This window comes from Melanerpes formicivorus, unplaced genomic scaffold (assembly GCF_026170545.1).
Source record: "Melanerpes formicivorus ecotype bairdi unplaced genomic scaffold, bMelFor1.0.p_v2 SCAF_4, whole genome shotgun sequence".
Classification (NCBI taxonomy): Eukaryota; Metazoa; Chordata; class Aves; order Piciformes; family Picidae; genus Melanerpes; species Melanerpes formicivorus.
Genome location: NW_027142356.1, coordinates 34631458 through 34656455, shown reverse-complemented (window position 1 = coordinate 34656455; position 24998 = coordinate 34631458). Strand labels below are relative to the sequence as shown.

Below are 24998 nucleotides of genomic sequence, written 5' to 3'. Positions count from 1 at the left end.
CTGAGGAAACAGCTTCATGAGGATCAGGCTGCAGCAAGGAAATTGGAGGGAAAGTCATGCAGATGCTTTCAGGCTTGTAGGAGCTGTGCTGGGTATCAGACCTACCAGCTCTGTGAGGGCTTGAACACATTTTGGAAGCACACAGAACTGTGGCAGTGATAAGACATCAAAGCAAAACCGGCAGGCTGTGTCTGTTAGGGCTGCCAGATTAAAGCCTCTGAGCATCACACAGAGTAGCCAGAGCTCCTCCTTGAGAGTCAGCAAGTGAGGTTGTTAAGCAGTGAAGCAAACAGCCATTCAGCAGGGGATAATTTGCCCTACAAACTTTATGCCTGAATTAGGAAAAACAAGCTGCACTCTGTCAAGGCCAGAGCATTGGAGGAGAATTTAATGAATGCAGAACTGATCTTTTGCTGTGAGGAAACTCATGTCCAAGTTGTGTGAGAAACTGATATGGGAGAAGTGTCCCAAAAATCTCTGCTTGAGAGGGCATCTTAACCAGTGGGATCAGCAATTAATGAGCAGGGTAATGTTGTGTGGTGGCCAAGTCTCCCAGTCTGGCTTGTAGGATAAACCTTTATTTAGAATAGAATAAACCAAAGCAGCTTGGAAGAGACCTTCAAGATCATTGTGTCCAACCCATCAACCAACCCAACCCACCCAAACAGCTAACCCATGGCACCAAGCACCCCATCAAGTCTCCTCCTGAACACCTCCAATGATGGTGACTCCACCACCTCCTTGGGCAGCCCATTCCAATGGGCAATCACTCTCTCTGTATAGAACTTCTTCCTAACATCCAACCTGAACCTCCCCTGGCGCAGCCTGAGACTGTGTCCTCTTGTTCTGGTACTGGCTGCCTGGGAGAAGAGACCATCATCCACCTGTCTACAACCTCCCTTCAGGTAGTTGTAGAGAGCAATAAGGTCACCCCTGAGTCTCCTCTTCTCCAGGCTAAGCAGCCCTAGCTCCCTCAGCCTCTCCTCATAGGGCTTGTGTTCCAAACCCCTCACCAGCTTCGTTGCCCTTCTCTGGACTCGTTCCAGCAACTCAACCTCCTTCCTAAACTGAGGGGCCCAGAACTGGACACAGGACTCGAGGTGTGGCCTAACCAGTGCAGTGTACAGGGGCAGAATGACCTCCCTGCTCCTGCTGGCCACACTGTTCTTGATGCAGGCCAGGATGCCATTGGCCCTCTTGGCTGCCTGGGCACACTGCAGGCTCATGTTCAGCCTACCTTCAATCAGTACCCCCAGGTCCCTCTCTGCCTGACTGCTCTCCAGCCACTCTGACCCCAGCCTGTAGCACTGCATGGGGTTGTTGTGGCCAATGTGCAGAACCTGGCACTTGGATGTGTTCAATCTCATGCCCTTGGACTCTGCCCATCTGTCCAGCCTGTCGAGGTCCCTCTGCAGAGCCTCTCTACCCTCCAGCAGATCAACTCCTACCCCCAGCTTGGTGTTGTCAGCACATTTACTGATGATGGACTCAATGCCCTCATCCAGAGGGCACTGTAGATGACGAGCAGCCGAAGTGCAGGAGCTCTGTGGGGTGGAGCACTGGGAAGGAAGAAAAACTGCAAGGTTTTCATACATTTTTAGGGTTGACAGCAACTGTCAGAAACACAGGGGAATTTCTTTCTCTCCCACATCTCTTCCAGCTCTGAGCACCAAGGAGTGGGAAGTGTGAGTGATTAACTGCACCATGACTGCTGGGGAGAAAGGGGAAAAACTCATGGGAGTAGCTCTTTTTCTTCCTCCTCCTGCAGGATTTGACTCCAATGTGTTGATGTGGTCACCTGGCAAAGGGCTGTGGGTTTCCCTTGAAGGGTGTGGAAGGAGTGTTTTCATTCCCTGTCTGTCTGGTATCTGGTAGGTGAAATGGAAGTGGAAAGGTCCCCAGTAAATCAAACAAATTGTGCAGCTTGTGTGAATGCTGCATGTTTCAGCTCGGTCAGGTTTCTTGCCTTTGAGGGTTTTCTCCCTAGCTTTAGCAAACTCCTTGACATGACCCTGATAAAAAGGCAGGAACTGAACTGACTTCATTTCAGCCACAAATCCTTCCCCTTTCTCCTGTGTGAAAGAGCAGGCTCAAACGCTGTGAATTGCTAACCCAGAAGGTTTGCCCTGCAGATGACTGCAGGCTTTCCTGCACTTCAGTTTCTCAGCCATTTGTGATGCTGGAATATCTGTGTGTCATGGAGAACCCCCATCAGAGCATGGTCTTGCTGGTGTTACATTTATCCACTTTTCTTCTCATGTGCTTTCTTTCCCTCCTCTTGCTTTTCTGCCTCCTCTGCTCATTTTCTCTGCTCCCATGGTTGCTCATATTTCACTGGTGAATGGTAGCCTCCTGCCAGGTGCCTTCTGACCCTGGGGGTTGCTCTCTCCTATTTTCTTGCTGCTTTCACAAATCACTTCTCAGCTGTTAGCAGGAAAAGCAAAGTGAAACCTGAGGGCTGTAGACTCAGGAGATGGTTTTCCCACAGCCCACTGGTGTGTGCTCTGTGACACCTCCCCATACACAGTGGCAGGAGTCTGCAGGGTCACAGCAGTGCACAGAAATCAACTCCAGGCCATTCTGGGTGAATTTCAATCCATTTTCAGCCAAGCCCAGGGGATACAATTTTCTGGTTCAAGGATTCTTGTTACAATTTGTACTACATAAATCTGTAAAGCCATTTACATTCTCCTGCATGTGTATCCTTTTAATGCAGTTGTTTTAAATAGCAGCAATTGGATTTTGATGGATGGGTTGGGGGAAAAAAATACACATATAACACTGCATTTCAGACTTCAGGGCTAGAGTGTTGGGGGCTTTTAACCAAAGGTGGGGGTGGGGGGGGAAAGGGAAGGGGTTGATGCAATTCTACACTGCTTTGAAGAAAGAAGTGAATGGTGAGAAGGTAATGGAAGGAGTGAAGCTCGTTCAGGCAGTACTTAATTGGGCTGTCTCCCAGGACTTCAGCCTAATAGTGGCAAATGGCTGTGACTGCTACTCAAACAGGACAGCATTAGCATAAATTGCATTTAATGTGATGATATTCAGCCAGGGTTGAGCAGCTAAGTGATGCTTAGCCAGGTGTTAAATAGGTAGGGCTAGGCAAGGTTTAGTCAATTACTGCAGACATTTGCCAATTAAAGAGGGTAAAAGAGCAAACACAAATGAAATGCCTTTCTGCCCAGCTCCTTGCCTTTGCAGCTCTCTGAATTGATTTTTTTTAATGGCTCTCTCTAGTCCTGTGCTCCTCCAAAATGGAGAAATCTCCACTAATTTTTTAGCTGTTCAGCCCATTTGTGCAGCAAAACTGTATTCTTAACTGTCTTGGTTGGGTTTTGCCTTTTGTCCAGAGTACTGATTTATACCCAGTGCCTATAACCAGAAAGGTACTGGTGGGTCATGTTCATAGAATGCTTTGGGTTGGAAGGCACCTTAAAGATCATCTAGTTCCAATACTCCTTCCACTACACCAGCTTGCTCAAGGCCTCGTCCAGCCTGGCCTTCAACACCTCCAGGGAGTGGGCATCCACAACCTCCATGGGCAACCTGTTCCAGTGTCTCACCACCCTCACTGGGAAGAATTTCTTCCTAATCTCCAGTCTAAATTTGCCCTCTTCAAGCTTCAATCCATTTCCTCTCATCCTGTTGGTCCAAACCCTTGTAAAAAGTTCTTCCCCAGCTGTTTTTTCGTAGTCTCCTTTCAGGTACTTGGAGGGCCACTACAAGGTCTCCCTGGAGCCACCTTTTCTCCAGGCTGAACAGCTCCCACTCAGCCTGTCCCCACAGGGGAGGTGCTCCAGCTCTCTGATCATTCAGGATCTCAGGTAGTCAGGATCTCAGGTAGTGATAGGACTAGGGGGAATGGAATGAAGCTGGAGGTGGGGAGATTCAGGCTGGAGGTGAGGAGGAGGTTCTTCACCATGAGAGTGGTGAAGCCCTGGAATGGGTTGTCCAGGGAGGTGGTTGAGGCTCCATCCCTGGAGGTGTTTAAGACCAGGCTGGCTGAGGCTCTGGCCAGCCTGATCTAGTGTGGGGTGTCCCTGCCCATGGCAGGGGGGTTGGAACTAGCTGATCCTTGTGGTCCCTTCCAACCCTGACTGATACTATGATACTATGATCTTCATGGCCCTCCTCTGGACTTGCTCTAGCAGCTCCATGTCCCTCTTATACTATGGGTGCCAGAAGTGGCTGCAGTACTCTAGGTGGTGTCTCAGCAGAGCAGAGGGGCAGAATCCCTCCCCTCATCCTGCTGGTCACACTGCTTTTGATGCAGCCCAGGACACAGTTGCCTTCTGGGCTGCCAGCAGCCACTGCCAGCTCTTGTTGAGCTCATTATCAACTGATATCCCCAAGTCCTTCTCCTGGAGACTGCTCCTTAGCTACTTCTCACTTGGCCTACATTTGTGCTTGGGATTGCCCCGACCCAGGTGTGGGACCTTGGCCTTCTTGAACCTCATGAGGTTGGCTTGGGCCCACCTCTCAGGGCTGTACTGTACTATGCAGCACCCCTTCCCTATAGCCCTCTGTCAACAGAACTGGTACACTTGTGGGGGAAAGTTTTAAGAATACACAGCATTTTTTCTCTGCAGCAGGGTAGATTATTTTCCCACTGAACACCTTGCTGCTCTCCCAACTGACATGGGAGGGAATTTTACTAAGAGCTCTGATTGCACTTGCAGCCCAGAAAGCAAATCACACCCTGGGCTGCATCAAGAGAAGCATAGCCAGCAGGTCAAGGGAGGTGATTATCCCCCTCTACTCCACTCTGGTAAGATCCCACCTGGAGTACTGCCTCCAGTTCTGGAGCCTCTATTACAGGAAGGATCTGGAGGTGCTGGAGCGTGTCCAGAGAAGGGCCATGAGGATGATCAGAGGGCTGGAGCTGCTCTCCTATGAGGACAGACTGAAGGAGTTGGGGCTGTTCAGTCTGGAGAACAGAAGGCTCTGAGGAGACCTAATTATGGCCTTCCAGTATCTGAAGGGGACTACAAGAAAGCTGGGGAGGGACTTTTGAGGGTGTCAGGGAGTGATAGGACTAGGGGGCATGGAGCAAAAATAGAAATGGGTAGATTCAGATTGGATGTTAGGAAGAAGTTCTTCCCCATGAGGGTGGTGAGACACTGGGACAGGTTGCCCAGGGAGGTGGTGGAAGCCTCATCCCTGGAGGTTTTTGCAGCCAGGCTGGATGTGGCTCTCAGCAACCTGATCTAGTGTGAGGTGTCCCTGCCCATGGCAGGGGGGTTGGAAACAGATGATTCTTGAGGTCCCTTCCAAGCCTAACAATTCTATGATTCTATGAAATGCCACAGACTCCATGTGCACACACCTCCCATTGAGGCAGACTCCAGCTTTGCATCCAGCCATGAGCTTTGTAAAGCTTTTTCACCTATTTTTTCTCCCCCCCTTTCTTTTTCCCCCAAGGTGTAAAACCAGCAGAGTGGTGAGGGGAGGCATTTTCTTTGCCATGCATCTACATTGCAAGCACGTTACCCTGCACTTCTTTGTTATCAGAAGGGCTGGGTGCACATAAATCTCACTTAAATGTTAATCAGCTTCAAGTGAGCTGCAGTGGAACCAGGGTTTACAGATGAAGTGACCCAAAAGGGATCTGAACTGAAAGAAGTATCACAGAGCAGTCTTTGGGCTGATTTGTTCCTCAAGGCTTTGGACAAACAAGGAGCTGTTGCCTTCTGGCCCTGTTCAGGGCAGCACAAACCTTTTCCCAAGTTTTTGTGAGTGGAGCTGCTGGGAGCAGATCCCCAAAGCCAAAAGGGAGCGAAGAGCTCAGATTTGTTCTCCCAAAGCTCAGGGCTTTTCTTTTTCTCCAACACCTGCAATGCCTGAAGCAGGCTGCCAGGCTGCTGCTGGCATTGGAGGAGCCAAGTGCTGTCAGCCAGTGCCATCATCTCCCAAGTCCCAGCCACTGGGCTGCCATGTGTGACCGCTCCAGCGAGCACAGGGCATCTTGGTGACTTAATGAATGCAGGGAGGCAGGAGCAGTGTCTGTGCTCTGTCAGAAGGCAGGAGGCTGTTTCACCTGCTAATTTTGATTGATGATTTGCAAACAGATGGTGCTGGCAGAGTTGCACATGAAGCAGTGGCACAGGTCCTGAAGAACTCAGATTTCCTCCTGTGAGGAGTAGCTGAGGGAGCTGGGGTTGTTTAGCCTGGAGGAGGCTCAGGGTGGACCTTATTGCCATCTACAACTACTTGAAAGGAAGTTGTAACCAGGCAGGGATTGGTCTCTTCTCCCAGGCAACTAGAACAAGAGGACAGAGTCTCAAGCTGTGTCAGGGGAGGTTTAGGCTGGATGTTAGGAAGAAATTCTTCCCAGAAAGAGAGATTTGCCATTGGAATGTGCTGCCCAGGGAGGTGGTGGAGTCAGCATCCCTGCAGGTGTTTAAGAAGAGACTGGATGAGGCACCTAGTGCCTTGGTCTTGTTGATTAGATAGGGTTGGATGATTGGTTGAATGATCTTGGAGGTGTCTTCCAACCTGGTTGATTCTGTGTTTCTGTCTCAGCAGATGTACAGAGGCAGGCCTGGAGCATCTGAAGGTTTATGCTTCTTTACAACCCATGTGTGTCATTAGCCCACTTACCTCCTTCTAGCTGTCCAGGTGCTTCCAGTGAAGCACTGGGGTGTGAGTCTGGAACACCACCATGAGATTTTGAGTAGCTCTCAGTAGTCACCTCTGGTGGAGTAGCTGGTGTTTCATCCTGTTGTGCTGTGCCACCTTGTTAATGAATGCATAGAGTCATAGAGTCATTAAGGTTGGAAAAGACCTTTAGAATCATTGAGTCCAGCCATAACCCAGCTACCATGACCACTAAATTATAGCCTGAAGCACCACCTCCCTCTGCAGCTTCTTGAACCCCTCCAGGGATGGGGACTCCACCACCTCCCTGGGCAGCCTGTTCCAGTGCCTGACCCCTCTATCAGTAAATAAGTTTTTCCTGATGTCCAATATAAACCTCCCCTGGCACACCTTGAGGTCATTTCCTCTCATCCTATTGCTAGCTGCTTTGGAGAAGAGACCAACAGTGGCCTCATTCCAGCCTCCTTTCAGATATTTGTTGAAAGCAGTACAGACTGAAGGAGTTGGGGCTGTTCTGTCTGCAGAAGAGAAGGCTCCCAGGTGACCTCATTGTGGCCTTCCAGTATCTGAAGGGGGCCTACAGGAAGGCTGAGGGAGGACTTCTCAGGATCTCAGGTAGTGATAGGACTAGGGGGAATGGAATGAAGCTGGAGGTGAGGAGATTCAGGCTGGATATGAGGAGGAAGTTCTTCCCCATGAGAGTGGTGAAGCCCTGGAATGGGTTGTCCAGGGAGGTGGTTGAGGCCCTGTCCCTGGAGGTGTTTAAGCCCAGGCTGGATGAGGCTCTGGCCAGCCTGATCTAGTGTGGGGTGTCCCTGCCCATGGCAGAGGAGTTGGAACTAGCTGATCCCTGTGGTCCCTTCCAACCCTGACTGATACTGTGATACTTTGATACTGTCTCTCCTCAGCCTTCTCTTCTCCAGAGTAAACAACCTCAGCTTCCTTAGCTGTTCCTCGTAGAATGCCCTCCAAACCCCTCACTAGCCTCACTGCTCTTCTCCAGACAGGCTTCAGCACCTCAGTGTGTTTTCTGTACTGGGCTGAACACAGTACTCAAGCTGTGGCTTCACCAGTGCCAAGTGCAGGGGCACTATCACTTCCCTGCTCCTGCTGGACTCTGGTTTTGATACCATTCCATGCAGAAATCTTAACAGAAGCTACAGGACCAAGCCCAGTGAAAGGATTTTGTGCACTGCTGCAGTGCTGAGGCAATGCTTGGTGAGCTGGGGAGAGGGCCAGGTGCCCTCAGCAGCATCTCCCCAGCACCCATCAACACCCCCATGGGTGGGAAGTGATGTTTTCAAGTTGGCTCAAGGCAAGTGGAATTTCACTGGACAAGAAAGAGAGGTTTCTCACAGCCTCAGGGGCTTTCCAGACCACACACCAGAGACTTGGTGCAAACACTGGAGGTGTCAGTGCTTCTTGAAGGAGTCCTGCAGCAGTCCATGGAGGAGAGTGTTCAGTGGCCCACGTGCAGGGGCTGCCCTGTCAGAAGATCACACTGCATTTTGTCTGGGAACAACATCTTTGTGGGCAGTGTCTGCCCTTTGCCAAGCACAGAGCAGCTCTGGCTCATCAAGGCTATTCTCATCCTCCTCTTACATGGACAACAGGGTTGTAGGCACTGCTGTGGCAGGACTGAAGTGGCAGGTGAGCCCCTTTGTCACCTGGAGCATCCCAGATACAACATCCACAACACTCACCACTCTTTCTCCCTGCCCTCATGACAGGTCTTACAGTGACATTCATAGTATCATAGTATCATTCAGGGTTGGAAGGGACCACAAGGATCAGCTAGTTCCAACCCCCCTGCCATGGGCAGGGACACCCCACACTAGAGCAGGCTGGCCAGAGCCTCATCCAGCCTGGGCTTAAACACCTCCAGGGATGGCGCTTCAACCACCTCCCTGGACAACCCATTCCAGGGCTTCACCACTCTCATGGGGAAGAACCTCCTCCTCACATCCAGCCTGAATCTCCCCACCTCCAGCCTGGGTTCTGTGTGGTGGCTTGTTCCTGTGGCTGACATTAACCTTCCAGGAGCAGAGAAGCCTTCCCACCAAAAAGCACAGGAGCTTGTTAATGTCAGTGCTGCCCTCCATGCTGCTCTCCTTTGATCAAAAAAGGCAATTTACACTTGTAAGAGAAACAAAGCTCAGCAGGCTGCCCTCTGTCCACCTCTCTGTCTTTAAAATGCTGTTGAAAATGCTCTCATCTAAGGGAGCTTCCCACTTACAGGGCATAATTATGGATTTTGTTCCTTTATTACCAGAGTCTTTGATCCTGGCAGAATTCAGCCTCTAGTTGAGTGCAGCTTTCATTGCTTGCCTCATTTTTCTCTCCAGTCCTTTGAGCCCTACCTCCACTGGGAGGTGAAATTGCTGACTAAACATATTTGCTGACTAAATAGATTCCCTTAGGGCTGAAAATCCTTGCAGCTGAGCTCTACTTTCAGATAAACTCTCTGCAGGGTGAGATTTTATGTGGCCACAGGGATTGTCCATGCATCAAGGACTTGACAGTGCAGTGGAAGTGCCCTACCTGCTGTGGTCTCCTGCTGCAAAGCTCTGTAGGTTATTGGGGCAGTTGTGGTGTGCCAGGGCCACAAGTTCTTGGCCTGTTACAAATGGATTTCATGTCTACCTGGAATATCCCTCCTGTCTCTTCACCAGTTGGCAATTGCTCCTCCTGTCTCTTCACCTTGCTGGCAATTGCTCATGTGTAAAGAGGAAAGGCACTGGAGAGAGGCTTGAGGCATTAGAGGCCTGAAGCTTCCCTTGTCTGGGGGAATCCTAGCTAGCTACTGAGCACAGCTCTGCCAGGGATGGAAAATCCTGAACCCCACAATCTGGAGATTGTGGGAGGGTCACAAAGAAGGACTGGGCTGTGGTTGCTCAGGGGACATGAAAAAGCAGAGGAACAGGACCAAGGAGCACAGAATCTGATGATAAGTGAGTTGGGAAGAAGCATGGCTTTGCCTGGTTGCCATCTCTGCAGAACCAGCTTCAGGTTCCCAGCGTGAGTGGGTTAATGGCTCTCTTTGTCCCCAAAGGCTCATCAAGGCAAATTGTCTCTACCAGGACCAAGGTGATGGGCCAAGGGAAATCCTTAATTTAGTATCCCAAAAGCTGGGATATATCCAGCCCCTGATGCTTTCTTTACACCTTGGCACCACTGCAGTCTTCCCCAGCCTGAGAACAAACGAAGATCATCCTGGCCCTTCCATCACCCATGGCAGAATGCTGTACCTTGTCAGGGTGACTGGCCTGCATGGTGCACAACTCTCATTTTGTAGGGCAGCTTTATTTAACTTTCAGACAAAAAAATAAGGCCAGAAATGTAGGCCAATTAGTGTGAGCAAAGCTCAGCAGGTTCACATCTCCCTCGTGCAGCCAGATCTCTAATTACTCTCTGCATGTTTTAAACACTTTAGAGAGTCCTCTGAAGCAGGATTTTTCTCCAGCTAGAATGTTGTGTCCTGCTTCTCAGATCTCCTTTTTATTAGCATTTAGCAGCTGTGTGTTTCCTGTCTTAACCTGTAACTTCTTTTTTCCTCCTCTTTTTATTTGTCTTCAATAAAACACTTGAGTAAATGTTCCTGTGTACTTCGGGTTGCAGTTGGAATTGCAGCTTGTAAGTTCAGTAAGATGCCAGTGTCAGGAAACCATAAGGAGACACAGAACATTAGGGGTTGCAAGGCACCCCCAAAGATCATCTAGTCCAACCCCCCTGCCAGAGCAGGATCACCTAGAGTAGGTCACACAGGAATGCATCCAGGTGGGGTTTGGAAAGTCTTCAGAGAAGGAGACTCCACAAGCTCTCTGAGCAGCCTGTTCCAGGGCTCTGTCACCCTTTCCTTACACTCACATGGAACTTCCTATTCACCAGCTTGCACCCATTGCCCCTTGTCCTGTCATTGGGCATCACTGAGCAGAGCCTGGCTCTGTCCTCCTGACACTGCCCTGCACATCTTTAAAAACATGAATGAGGTCACTCCTCAGACTCCTCTTCTCCAAGCTAAAGAGCCCCAGCTCCCTCGGCCTTCCCTCACAAGGGAGATGTTCCACTGCCTTCAGCATCTTTGTGGCTCTATACTGGACTTGCTGAGGTCCTTCTTGAACTGAGAAGCCCAGAACTGGGCACAACATTCCAGATGCAGCCTCATCAGGACAGACTAGAGGGGAAGGAGAGCCTCTCTCTGCCTACTAACCACTCCCCTTCTAATACACCTCTTGTCCATAAGGGCACAGTGCTGGCTCATGGTCATCCTTCTGTCCACCAGGACCCCTAGGTCGCTATCCCCTATGCTGCTTTCAAACAGGTCAGTCCCCAACCCCTACTGATCCATGGGGTTGTTCTTTCCCAGATGCAAGACTCTACACTTGTCCTAGTTGTATTTCATTTAATTACCCTTTAATTGTATAGATTAAGCACAAACCCCAGCGTCTGTGTGTCCTGGGGGTGCAGTCTGTTTGATTTGCAGGCCTGCTTTGCCCAAGGTGTGTTTTATTCTCTGCCAGCTGAGACATGCACTCTTTCACTGAAACAGGACTGGCTGTTCAGGGGATGCTACTGTTCTGAATGCCTTCACTATTTTTTTTGCTTGTTTCTAACATGTTGTTTGGTTTGGTTTGCACAGGGACTTCGCTTACGTGGCAAGGGACAAGGACACCAGGATTCTGAAATGTCATGTGTTCCGCTGTGACACGCCTGCCAAAGCCATCGCCACCAGCTTGCACGAGATCTGCTCCAAGGCAAGTGGCTGCAAAGGCTTGAAGTCAGCTGCCTTTCCCTGTGGAGAAGTCATGGAATCACACAATTGTTAGGCTTGGAAGGGGCCTCAAGGATCATCTAGTTCCAACCCCCCTGCCATGGGCAGGGACACCTCACACTACATCAGGTTGCTCACAGCCACATCCAGCCTGGCCTTAAAAACCTCCAGGGATGAGGCTTCTACCACCTCCCTGGGCAACCTTTTCTAGTGTCTCTCCACCCTCATGGGGAAGAATTTCTTCCTGAGATCCAATATGAATCTATCCACTTCTAGTTTTCTTCCATTCCCTCTAGTCCTATCACTCCCTGACACCCTAAAAAGTCCCTCCCCAGCTTTCTTGTAGGCCCCCTTCAGATACTGGAAGGCCACAAAAAGGACTCCGTGGAGCTTTCTCTTCTCCAGACTGAACAGCCCCAACTCCCTCAGTCTGTCCTCATAGCTCATTTTTGCACACCTAATGTGCACAAATGGATGGGAGCAATAGGAAGGTTCTGGGCCCCTCAGTTTAGGAAGGAGGTTGAGTTGCTGGAACGAGTCCAGAGAAGGGCAACGAAGTTGGTGAGGGGCTTGGAACACAAGCCCTAGGAGGAGAGGCTGAGGGAGCTGGGGCTGCTTAGCCTGGAGAGGAGGAGACTCAGGGGTGACCTTATTGCTCTCTACAACTACCTGAAGGGAGGTTGTAGATAGGCAGGTGGTCTCTTCTCCCAGGCAGCCAGTACCAGAACAAGAGGCCACAGTCTCAGGCTGTGCCAGGGGAGGTTCAGGTTGGATGTTAGGAAGAAGTTCTATAGAGAGAGAGTGATTGCCCATTGGAATGGGCTGCCCGGGGAGGTGGTGGAGTCACCATCATTGGAGGTGTTCAGGAGGAGACTTGATGGGGTGCTTGGTGCCATGGGTTAGTTGTTTGGGTGGGTTGGATTGGTTGATGGGTTGGACACGATGATCTTGAAGGTCTCTTACAACCTGGCTTATTATTATTAATATTATTATTGTTGTTGTTGTTGTTGTTGTTGTTGTTGTTGTTGTTATTATTATTATTATTATTATTATTATTATTATTATTATTATTATTATTATTATTATTGCTGTTCAGCCTGGAGAAGAGGAAACTCCAGGGAGACCTTCCAGCACCTGAAGGGGGTCTACAAGGAAGCCAGGAAGGGACTTTTTACTTGATGACCTTGGAGGTCTCTCCCAGCTAGACAATCCTATGATTCTGTAGCTGAGCTTTGGGAAGCCTCTGTTAGCTTCCCTGGGTCTCTTCTCAGTCCTACATTTGTAGGGAATAAGCACCCAAAGGGGTTATTCTGAGGTGAGGGCTTTTCCCCTCTTTGGCTGGTGCTATAAATCTGGGGGAAAGAGCAGACTGTATTTGGCATGGGATTTTTCATTCCAGAAGAAACATAAAAATGGAGGGGGAAACAATACACAGCAGAAGCTGGATCAGAGAGGAGCATGAATAATGAACACTCTTTGTGTTAAATATTTATACTTCTTGCCATGTTACTCCTCACTGCAGTTTTGCTGCTGCTAACACATGGCTAAAGGTTTGGGTTCTTTCCCCTCCCTCCCCCCATCTGTCTTTCATCTAGGGTTGGAGACCACATTAAGTTCTTTATGCAGTTTAAGGAATGGTGAATAAACTGGAGGAAAAAATGAGGATTGTTGGTTAAAATAATAAATACCTTGTTTAGTCACATAGCTTCTGATTTGTTTGAGGAACTAGGGTTGTCAGACAAGTAAATTTGTGTTTATGGTTGCTGCTGTGCTGTGTTTGAAACCAACCAAAGCTGTACTCTCCCTGTCTCGCCCAGATTATGGCTGAACGGAAGAATGCTAAAGCTATGGCTTGCAGCTCCCTGCAGGACAGGACGAGTGTCACCCTTGATGTTCCTCTGCAAGGTACTGTGTGTTACACCTGCTGGCCCTGGGTTGTTCCCCTTTCACATAGGTTTTGGCTCCGATGCTGCTTCTGACCAAATTAGGGAGCAGGCTTGTTGGAGGCCAGGAGTGCAATCCTGTCTTTTAGTTACTGTATCTGGCAGGAAGCTGTTTGCTGGGTTAGAGCCAAGGTGCCTGTTGGGTGTGGTGACATTGGGGGAGTCCTGCTCCCTTGTGTCAAGAGCCTGCAGTTCCTCCTTCATTTCAGAATACATTTGTCCCAAATGAAGTTTGTCTTGCTTGTGGCTTTGTTTAGCCTGGAGAAGAGGAGGCTCAGGGGAGACCATATTAGAATAGAATTCTATTCTAATAACCAGGTTGGAAAAGACCTTTGAGATCATCCAAGTCCAACCTATCACCCAACGCCATCTAATCAACTAAACCATGGCACCAAGCACCCCATCCAGTCTCTTCCTGAACACCTCCAGTGATGGTGACTCCACCACTACCCTGGGCTGCACATTCCAATGGCCAATCTCTCTTTCTGTCAAGAACTTCTTCCTAACATTCAGCCTAAACCTCCCCTGGCACAGCTCTCTACAACTACCTGAAAGGAGATTGTAGCCAGGTGGGGGTTGGGCTCTTCTCCCAGGCAACCAGCACCAGAACAAGAGGACACAGCCCCAAGCTATGCCAGGGGAAATTTAGGCTCAAGGTGAGGAGAAAGTTCTTCCCAGAAAGAGTAATTGGCCATTGGAATGTGCTGCCCAGGGAGGTGGTGGAGTCACCATCCCTGGAGGTGTACAAAGAAGGATTGGATGTGGCACTTGGAGCCATGGTTTAGTTGTTATGAGGTGTTAGGTATCAGGTAACAGGTTGGACTTGATGATCTCTGAGGTCTTTTCCAACCTGGTTGGTTCTATGCTTCTATGATACTTGCATGCATTGGCCTTTGCAAATCAAAACACTTCCTGCCTTGAAACTGCAGAGCTGAGCCAAGAATTTCCTTACAAACCAAACAGGCACTTGGAATCAGAGGAGCTGCAGGAGGACTCCTCCCAGGAGGGGGATGCAATGTGTTGTTAGCTAATTTAAGGGTCTTTTGCACACTGGTAGGAGAAAGTTGCCTTTGCAAGCCTTTGTACCTCACAGCTTAGGAGCTGCTGTTTTGAAAGTAGTCCAGGAGAGCAAACAGACTTTGTGTTACCATGATGGGAAAGTCTGTGTCATTTGGTACTGAGTAACTTGCTCCTCATCCATCCATCCATCCAGAGATGGAATTGTCTGCTCAGAGTAGTATTGATAACTTGTAGACTGTGCTTAACTTATTAACAGGGATGGTGTTAGAAAGAGATTGCAGAGTTTGCACAGGCAGTGAGCCTTAGGCCTGTGTGTCTCAGGAACACAGTCATCTGTATTTTCTCACCTTATTCTTAGCACAGATCAAGAGCTGGGGGATACAAATTTATCCCTGGTTCCTTTAGAAATTACTGAGCCTTCTTCTTGTCAAGAGGAGTGAAAATTCCTTGCCATAAATGCAATACCTTCAGAGTACAATTTTTGAGCAGGCTGGTTGATTGATGAAATAAAAGTGGTTTTCTCTGCTGTGAATGCTGGTTAACAGGAACTGATTTTTGTTCCCATGCAGTAGATTTCCCAACACCAAAGACAGAACTGGTCCAGAAGTTCCACGTCCAGTACCTGGGCATGCTGCCCGTGGCTAAACCTGTGGGTATGTAACGCTTCAGTGACTTCCAAAGTACCTTGCACAAACTGAGGGCTGGCCTCTGGCTAGCCAAAGGTAAATGCATGGTTTTCAAAGGGCAGCCACTCTTGCACCTCAGCCATAGAGGTCAGCCATGAAGACATCTAATATCCAGGGCCTCATTTCATAGTATCATAGTATCAGTCAGGGTTGGAAGGGACCACAAGGATCATCTAGTTCCAACCCCCCTGCCATGGGCAGGGACACCCCACACTAGATCAGGCTGGCCAGAGCCTCAGCCAGCCTGGGCTTAAACACCTCCAGGGATGGGGCCTCAACCACCTCCCTGGACAACCCATTCCAGGGCTTCACCACTCTCATGGGGAAGAACCTCCTCCTCACATCCAGCCTGAATCTCCCCACCTCCATCTTCATCCCATTCCCCCTAGTCCTATCACTACCTGAGATCCTGAGAAGTCCCTCCCCAGCCTTCCTGTAGGCCCCCTTCAGATACTGGAAGGCCACAATGAGGTCACCTGGGAGCCTTCTTTCCTCCAGACTGATCAGCCCCAACTCCTTCAGTCTGTCCTCATAGGAGAGGTGCTCCAGCCCTCTGATCATCCTCGTGGCCCTTCTCTGGACATCTTCCAGCACTTCCACATCCCTCTTGTAATAGGGGCTCCAGAGCTGGACACAGTACTCCAGGTGGGGTCTCAGCAGAGCTGAGCAGAGGGGGAGAATCACCTCCCTCGACCTGCTGGCCACACTTCTCCTGATGCAGCCCAGGATCTGATTGGCTTTGCTGGCTGCAAGTGCACACTGAGAGCTCCTATTGAGCTTCTTGTCCACCAGCACCCCCAAGTCTCTCTCCTCAGGACTGCTTTCCAGCCAGTCACTGCCCAGCCTGGATTTGTGCCTGGGATTGCCTCGACCCAGATGCATGACCCTGCACTTGGTCTTGTTGAACTTGTGCCCACCTCTCCAGCCTGTCAAGGTCCCTCTGGATGGCCTCCCTTCCCTCCAGCGTGTCTGCTGCACCACACAGCTTGGTGTCATCAGCAAACTTGAACGTGTGTTTTGCAGCCAGAGAGCTTTGGGAGCTGCCAAGATGATAGAGGTTCTTTCTGCTACGCATGAGCAGGGCCCTAAAGAACCAAAACGGTACCACAGCTAACCAAGATCTGATACTGGGTTGTTCTAATTAGGAGGCACCTGGTTTCCTTTTGCAGAGGAAGAAAACCAACTTCACCAGCCTTCCTTCACATCATCACATTCATTCCAATGAGTCCAAAACAATGTGTGTACTACTGTTTGGAAATAGGAATTATTTGATTGCCTGCTCATGTATTTATTTCCCATCGTTGCATTTTCTTCTCTGCTAGGAATGGATACTCTGAACAGTGCCATTGAGAGCCTGATGACTTCCTCTAGCAAAGAAGACTGGATGCCAGTTACCATGAATGTTGCTGATGCTACTGTCACAGTCATCAATGAAAGGGTAAGGCAGGCTGGCTTCTTTAAAGCACACCTAACAGGATGTGAGGCTCGAAAACCAGGAACAAAGCAGCTCTGGTGGAAAGAGTAAATTCACACTAGATTTCATTTGCTTATTTCCATGGTCTGCAGAGGCTTTTACTGCTGGTGTCAGCAGTGTCACCAAGCACCCCATCAAGGCCACACCTTGAGTCCTGTGTCCAGTACTGGGCCCCTCAAGTTTAGGAAGGACATCGAAACACTTGAAGGTGTCCAGAGAAGGGCAACAAGGCTGGGGAGAGGTCTTGAACACAGCCTTATGAGGAGAGGCTGAGGGAGCTGGGGTTGCTTAGCCTGGAGAAGAGGAGGCTCAGGGGAGACCTCATTGCCCTCCGCAACTACCTGAAGGGTGGTTGTAGCCAGGAGGGGGTTGGTCTCTTCTCCCAGGCAACCAGCACCAGAACAAGGGGACACAGTCTCAAGCTGCACCAGGGGAGGTTTAGGCTCGAGGTGAGGAGGAAGTTCTTCACCGAGCGAGTCATTCGTCATTGGAATGTGCTGCCCAGGGAGGTGGTGGAGTCACCGTCCCTGGAGGTGTTCAAGAGGAGATTGGACGTGGCACTTGGTGCCATGGTCTAGTCATGGGGTCTGTGTTGATAGGTTGGACTCGATGATCCTCGAGGTCTCTTCCAACCTTAGTAATACTGTGATACTGTGAAGTGTCCTCCTAAACACCTCCAGTGATGGTGACTCCACCACCTCCCCGGGCAGCACATTCCAATGGCCAGTCACTCTCTCTATGAAGAATTTCTTCCTAACATCCAGTCTAAACCTCCCCTGGTGCAGCTTGAGACTGTGTCCTCTTGTTCTGCCACCCAAGACAGAGAGCAGCAGCCAGAGGAGAAAGAAGGGAATGAAAAGGAATGTGAGATATTGCTAGGGTACTTCTCACATCTGACCAATGAAGTCTGTTTAGACTAATCTCTTGTTTTCCTTTTTACACCCAGCTGTGGTTTTTGTTTGTACTTCTCCAGTCTCCTGCTCGAAAATTTGCAGCTAGGTTTAAAGGCACAGCCTAAAACTGACACAGTTCCACAGAGCAGTACCAACAGTAACCTTCCATCATTTGCTTTGTGAGCAGAACGAAGAGGAGATCTTGGTGGAGTGCCGCGTGCGGTTCCTGTCCTTCATGGGCGTAGGCAAGGACGTCCACACGTTCGCCTTCATCATGGACACAGGGAACCAGCATTTCGAGTGCCACGTGTTCTGGTGCGAGCCAAACGCGGGCAACGTGTCAGAAGCTGTCCAGGCTGCTTGTATGGTAAGTGACCTTCTCCAGAGGCGCCCAACGGCATGTAGAGCTAGCACCGCTGTCATGGGTTTGAGAGGATTCTCTCCCCTACAAAGTGAAAAAGGAATAAAAACCACAGCTAGCCACAGCTGGAGAGGCAAAGGAATGCTGTGTTTACAAGCAGTTTTAGGGAATGCAGGCTATATATACACAGTTGGTATTGTTGGATGTTAGGAGGAAGTTCTATACAGAGAGAGTGATTGCCCATTGGAATGGGCTGCCCAGGGAGGTGGTGGGGTCACCGTCATTGGAGGTGTTCAGGAGGAGACTTGATGGGGTGCTTGGTGCCATGGGTTAGCTGTTTAGGTGGTGTTGGATTGGTTGATGGGTTGGACACGATGATCTTGAAGGCCTCTTCCAACCTGGTTTGGTTTATTCTATTCTATTCTAAATTTACAGTGTTTACAATATATACACAGAAATACACAGCAAAGTAATACAGGAAGGAAATTCCCCCCCCTTTCTGGAGGAGGGTTCCCCCCCTGTACCCCCCTCTCTCCCCTTTTTCCCCAAAGAGGGTTAGAAAGAGAGAAAAAGAGCAATTGTTAGTTAGAAGCAGTTATAAATTAGTAGGCCATGCTTATCTGTCCAAGGTCAGTCTGGCAGAGAGCCTAGAAGCGCCTGGAAAGGGAGGGAAGAGCAAACTGAGGAAAGTCTCAGCAGCACTCAAAACTTAAAAGTTGCATTCTACCAATCTAAAAATGCAATTCGTTTAGACCTGTCTTTTGTTTACAAAACATTCAGCCACAGTGCTCCAGCACTGTCCCTTTCTTAAAGGCACAGCCTCAAACGGTCACACACCACTGGGCTGCATCAGGAGAAGTGTGGCCAGCAGGTCGAGGGAGGTGATCCTCCCCCTCTACTCAGCCCTGGTGAGACCCCACCTGGAGTACTGCGTCCAGTTCTGGAGCCCCTATTACAAGAGGGATGTGGAGGTGCTGGAAGGTGTCCAGAGAAGGGCCACGAGGCTGGAGCACTTCTCCTGTGAGGACAGACTGAAGGAGTTGGGGCTGTTCAGTCTGGAGAAGAGAAGGCTCTGAGGTGACCTAATTGTGGCCTCCCAGTATCTGAAGGGGGCTTACAAGAAGGCTGGGGAGGGACTTCTCAGAATCTCAGGTAGTGATAGGACTAGGGGGAATGGAATGAAGCTGGAGGTGGGGAGATTCAGGCTGGATGTGAGGAGGAGGTTCTTCCCCATGAGAGTGGTGAAGCCCTGGAATGGGTTGTCCAGGGAGGTGGTTGAGGCCCCGTCCCTGGAGGTGTTTAAGCCCAGGCTGGCTGAGGCTCTGGCCATCCTGATCTAGTGTGAGGTGTCCCTGCCCATGGCAGGGGGGTTGGAACTAGATGATCCTTGTGGTCCCTTCCAACCCTGACTGATACTGTGATACTATGATACCACCTCCATAAGCAAGCATCTCTCCGAGTTGGCAACTGTATGAATTGCCAAGAGAGAAGGAAAAAGGAACAGATAAAAATAGGAATTGGGATTCTGATGTGTTGAATCAATTAAAGCCCATCTGAAATGTCAGTTTGGTGAACAGTGTCCCCTTGAATCATCTTCCCACCTAACCTCTGCAGCTTCTGTATGAGTCAGATCTTTTCTTTCACTGTGTGAGGCACCTAATGCTGGAAAAACATTCTGCTCAGAGCTGTGTTACACAGTACAGAATCATAGAATCAATAAGGTTGGAAAAGACCTCTGAGATCATCAAGTCCAACCTGTCACCCAACACCTCATGACTAACTAAACCATGGCTTCAAGTGCCTTGTGCAACCCTTTTTGAGCACCTCCAGCGAGGGTGACTCCACTACCTCCCTGGGCAGCACATTCCAATGGCCAATCTCTCTTTCTGTGAAGAACATTCTCCTCACCTCAAGCCTAACCTTCCCCTGGTGCAGCTTGTTCTGGTGCTGGTTACCTGGGAGAAGAGACCAACCCCCACCTGGCTACAGCCTCCCTTCAGGTAGTTGTAGAGAGCAATAAGGTCTCCCCTGAGCCTCCTCTTTTCCAGGCTAAACAATCATAGAATCATAGAATCAATAAGGTTGGAAAAGACCTCAGTGATCATCAAGACCAAACTGTCACCCAACACCTCATGACTGACTAAATCATGGCTTCAAGTGCTACATCCAGTCCCTTTTTGAACAAGGGAAACTCCTGTTTCCAGAGCAAATGAACCCAGAAATCTTGATTTCTTGGTTCTCAAAGGGCTGTTTGTGTGGTTTAGTATGGTCAGAAGCAACTGGGCTGCTGGCTGGCTGTTGGGGCTACTGGTTTGCTCTAGCAGGAAACTGTTTCAGGCTGCACCAGGGGAGGTTCAGGCTGGATGCTAGGAGATGCTTCCTCACAGAGAGGGTTCTCAAACATTGGAAGGGTCTGCCCAGGACAGTGGTAGAGTCACCATCCCTTGACCTGGACATGGTTTAGTATTGAGCCTTCAGTGCTGGGTTAAGGGTTGGACTGAATGATCTTTGAGGTCTCTCGCAACTGGTTGTTTTCTGTGATCATGTGCTAATGAACATTTTCTGCCCACCAATGTCCCATTCACCTCATCTGGGCTGTTTCATAGAATCCTAGAATTGTTTTGGTTGGAAAAGACCTCTAAGATCATTGAGTCCAACCATCAACCTAACACCACCACGGCCATTAAACCATGGCCCTGAGTGCCATGTCCACAGGTTTCTTGAACACCCCCAGGGATGGTGACTCCTCCACCTCCCTAGGCAGCCTCTTCCAATGCCTGACCACTCTTTCAGGAAAGAATGTTTTCCTAATATCCAATCTAAACCTCCCCAAGTACAATTTCAGGCCATTTCCTTTTGTTCACCTGATACTAAGAAAAGAGACCAACCCCACCTGACTCCAACCTCCCTTCAAGGGTGCTGTAGAGCCAGAAGGTGTCTCCTCAGCTTCCTCTTCTCCAAACTAAACATCCCCAGTTCCCTCAGCTGTTCCTCACCAGCCCTGTTCTCCAGACCCTTCACCAGCTTAGTTGCCCTTCTCTGGCCCAGCTCCAGCACCTCAGTGTCCTTCTTGTGGTGAGGGTCCCCAAAACTGAACTGTGGCCTCACCAGTGCTGAGTGCAGTGGCACCACCCCGGCCCTACTCCCGCTGGCCACACTATTGCTGATCCAGGCCAGGACATCACAGCCAGTGGGGAGGTTTGACTCTGCTTAATGACCAAGTATTAGAAGTGTGCCTGCAGTGCAGGGCCAGGATTGCAGAATGCCTTTGCTGTGTTGCAGTTACGGTATCAGAAGTGCTTGGTGGCCAGACCTCCGTCGCAGAAAGTCCGACCGCCCCCGCCTCCCGCGGACTCGGTGACCAGGAGAGTGACGACCAACGTCAAGCGCGGAGTGCTGTCCCTCATTGACACTTTGAAACAGAAGCGCCCGGTCACCGAGACGCCCTAGCTGCCCCAGGGAGGAGGCTCCTCCCCTGCAGCTGAAGATAGGAACAGGAACTGACAGTGTCTGGCCTTCCGTTTCCAGCTGCTGATGCTTTGTCTTCAGAGAATTTACCCTTCCTGAACCCGTGTTAGACGAGCATGTTCTCTCCTTCTCGCCACCATCGTGTGATAATGAAAAGAAGCATGAATAATTTTGTTGCTGTCAGTGAGTTCCATCCTGAGCAATGGAAGGTCTGTTTTGATTGTAAATACCTGAACAGTTAACCTAAACTCACACAAAACGAGAATATGGCCACGTCCCTCCCGGTGAACTCATGCTTAAAGTCCTTGGAGTGAATGATGCCTGAGTTGATAGTTTCACCGTCTTGAGCTGGATTGGTCACACACCCATCTTAAACCCTGCAGCGCTTCGCTCTGTTTTCAACACCGGAGTAGTCACCGAGTCCTAGCTACCCTTGAGTCACTGCAGATTCAATACCAAGCCTTGTTTTTTACACAGCTACACCTGCTAGTTTGCAGTTGTTTGTCAGCATCGCTCTGGCAACCACTCCAACGTCTCCCCGCCACGCTTTGCCATCACGGGGTCGTTACTTCACGGATGGGCCGAGAGGAGAGTTGTGGTTAGCCCCAAACCGGGGCTGGGAATTCCACAAGAGCGTTTTCAGCAACTGAGCTGCAGGGTCATCCACGGAAGCTTTTCGGCTTCAACCACACAGATGCAACTGTTGGCTGTTAAATTTATTCTCCCACGTCTGTCATTCACCCATCAACACCACCATTTGTTTCACACAGGGCTCAAACCAATCAGGAGTAAGAAAGAATTCACTGATTTTATTGTCCTGCAGCTCCTACAGGGACTAGAATCCCAGCCATGGGATGTGGAGGTGTGGCTGGAAGGGACCTCTGCAGGTCATCAAGTCCAACCCCTCTGTCAGAGCAGGGTCACCTAGAGCAGCTTGCACAGGAATGCTTCTGGGTGGGTTTTGAAAGTCTCCAGAGGAGACTCCACAACCTCTCTGGGCAGCCTGCTCCAGTGCTCCAGCACCCTTAGTAAAGCAGTTTCTCCTGATGTCCAAGTGAACACTCCACACCTTTTCCATCCAAGTGTTGGATGGAGTTCAGTTCAGTGTCTGGTTGCACAGTGCCCCCCACCCCTCAGATTTTGTAGCAGACTAATTAACATGGCACAAAAGGAACAAGAATGGATCTTGTTCAAAACTTCCATTCAATTCCTTTTAATGCTTTTGTGGCACAGTAAGAAGAGAGAGCTTCTGAGAGGGTAGTGCTTGAGGTGCTACAGGCCTGACTTCCAAGGCTTCATCTGCTTGCCTTCCTTGACACCCTACTGCAGGCCCTGGCAGAGTCAGCCCAGTGCCATCCCTCATAGCTGCACCTCAGGCTGTTTTTTCCACCCCAGCTGCACATCTCGAGTCTCTCCCTTTGCCACCTTCTGCCTAGATCTGCAGATTGGTGCAGACTTTGGAAATGGAACAGTAAAGGTATTTTTAACTAGCAGTAACACGTTTCTGCCTCCACACTGTCTCCCCAGTCTTGTCGTGCAGTAATCCTCCAAGAAGAGTGGCAAGGTTGTTAGTGCAGGAACTCGGGGGTTTTTAATGTCACTATGCAAGAGTCTGTTAGAAACAAAACCTATTTCGCTTTTCAGTTCGTAAAAGACATTAACAGCAACACCTGGCAGTGAAACATAGGAACACAAGAGGCAAAGAATGATGAGTCAAGAACCTTCTGCACTGGGAAATGCAGAGGAGCGTTTAACTGAACGCAGTGTGATGCATAAGCAAGTGTCAGGTGGAGGCTGTCTATGCAACTAGTGTCATTAAATTCAGCTCTCAAGAGCTGATCCTCCACCCAGCTCAAATCTCTTTCTGATCCCGATTCTGCACCCCAGGCACTGAGGTCTCCCCTCCCAGGGCTCACATTCCTGCTACCTCCTTTGCACCAGCAAAGCTGGAGGAGAAGTTGCTTATGCCAAATAGGCAGGGAGAGCAAACAGCCCGAGCTGAAGGGATGACAACCACCTCACCCCCTTTTTAACGGCACCAGTGGTATAACCTGACCACGGAGCCGCATCCTGCACATGGAGATGGCAGCTCCCATAGGTGTTTGTTTAGTTTCTAGTATTGATCCCAGTGATGCCTGCTAGGAGCAGTATGAAAACTCACTTGCTATGATGACTGCTGTCAAGGTGTGGTGGCTGACAATGTGCCTTCAGGTAGGATCCTGAAGTCAGGAGATCAAAGTTCCCTTACTCATCACTGTGCTAGAGATCCTGTTTAAATTGCAGAAATCATTTGACAGTGTCTTTTTACAGTCCCAGGATGTGGGATTTGCAACCATTCTCTGCAACAGTATCTGAAGGGGGCCTACAGGAAGGCTGGGGAGGGACTTCTCAGGATCTCAGGTAGTGATAGGACTAGGGGGAATGGAATGAAGCTGGAGGTGTGGAGATTCAGGCTGGATGTGAGGAGGAGGTTCTTCACCATGAGAGTGGTGAAGCCCTGGAATGGGTTGTCCAGGGAGGTGGTTGAGGCCCCATCCCTGGAGGTGTCTAAGTCCAGGCTGGACAAGGCTCTGGCCAGCCTGATCTAGTGTGGGGTGTCCCTGCCCATGGCAGGGGGGTTGGAACTAGATGGTCCTTGTGGTCCCTTCCAACCCTGACTGATACTATGATAACAGTGCATTTTAAAAGAGGAGCATTTAATTCAGCTGCACCTGCACAGGGCTGCTTCTCCCCAGGAGAGATCCGGACGCTCTTTAAGCCAACACTTAGCAAACAGTGGTGTAAAAGTTCTTCTGCGTGGGTGTTGTTGAGGCTGTCAACATCTAGTGAGCTTTCAGCAGCACAGCAAGGGCTGAGGAGGAGAGAGAGAAGTATTTGCAAAGCTGTAGGTCACTTTGCCAGTATCTGTTTTAAGAGTCTTGTGTCTGCCAACAAAACCTTGTTGGTTTTGCAAATATTTAAGTGGCGTGCTTAATGGTCTGACTGTGCGTGGCCTTCCCGCTTCAGCAGAGCTCCTTATTATCCAACAGGCGAGCCACACACCCAGGTGTTTGCAGAACCAGGGCCTCATCCTGCAGTAGCTTTTGTTAAAACAATGTCTCAAGGCATTCTTCTTGTACCACGGCCAAAAAGAGTCTGTATGGAGTGCGTGTGTGTGCGTGTGTGTGCCCGAGCAGCTGCCCCCGCTTTAGCTGACGTTAGAGCCACCCTCCCGTGACCTATGCATTTCCTTTGGGGTAATACCTAGCCGGGTCTGTAGGCAGGCAGCCGTGCTCACTCTGCCTCGTGTGTCTGATGCCATATTCTAACTTAACCCCTGTTAAATACAGCTTAAAAATATTTTTATTTTATTTATTCTATTTTTACTGGAACCTCCTTCTCCACGGGCCATTCCCTCGATGATGATGTCTCTGTCTGTACTCGGGTGTGCTCCTGGAACATTCTCCACTCTGTATACTATAGGTTGCCTAAGAAAGGGCAGGCTTTGTAATTATTTGTAGTCACATTTTTATTGAAGTCTGTAGAAAAAAAAAACAACAAAAAAGAAAGAAAAAAAACCAAACCAAACCAAAAGCAAACCATGTAAAGCAAAGCTAATTTCTTATTTCCTTTGGTTTCCCCCCCTCCTCCCCCCTCCCAATGCATTTAGGTAGTTAAGAGGTAAGTATCACACATCAGCCACCTTATGTGGCCCTTCCACGAGGATGATCAGAGGGCTGGAGCACCTCTCCTATGAGGACAGACTGAAGGAGTTGGGGCTGTTCAGTCTGGAGAAGAGAAGGCTC

At 49.7% G+C, this 24998-nt stretch overlaps 2 protein-coding genes across 5 annotated transcripts in view; both read left to right on the top strand.

Moving 5' to 3' along the window:
* The window catches only part of LOC137440954 (amyloid beta precursor protein binding family B member 2-like), a 227163-nt gene extending 214503 nt beyond the window's left edge, over positions 1 to 12660 (top strand). Inside the window, exons 11-12 of the mRNA XM_068137760.1 lie at positions 11237 to 11351; positions 12640 to 12660. Coding sequence (XP_067993861.1) covers positions 11237 to 11351; positions 12640 to 12660 — 136 coding nt within the window. The remainder of the gene's footprint in view (positions 1 to 11236; positions 11352 to 12639) is intronic.
* Positions 1 to 24475, top strand: part of LOC137440881 (amyloid beta precursor protein binding family B member 2-like) — a 36879-nt gene extending 12404 nt beyond the window's left edge. For 3 of the 4 annotated variants that reach the window (XM_068137612.1, XM_068137609.1, XM_068137608.1), the window contains exons 2-7: positions 11237 to 11351; positions 13186 to 13273; positions 14901 to 14984; positions 16340 to 16455; positions 17572 to 17751; positions 21028 to 24475. In XM_068137612.1, coding sequence (XP_067993713.1) covers positions 13189 to 13273; positions 14901 to 14984; positions 16340 to 16455; positions 17572 to 17751; positions 21028 to 21195 — 633 coding nt within the window. In that variant the 5' untranslated portion in view covers positions 11237 to 11351; positions 13186 to 13188 and the 3' untranslated portion in view covers positions 21196 to 24475. The remainder of the gene's footprint in view (positions 1 to 11236; positions 11352 to 13185; positions 13274 to 14900; positions 14985 to 16339; positions 16456 to 17571; positions 17752 to 21027) is intronic. The other variant, XM_068137611.1, reaches the window with a different exon arrangement.
* The last annotated feature ends 523 nt before the right edge of the window (positions 24476 to 24998 follow it).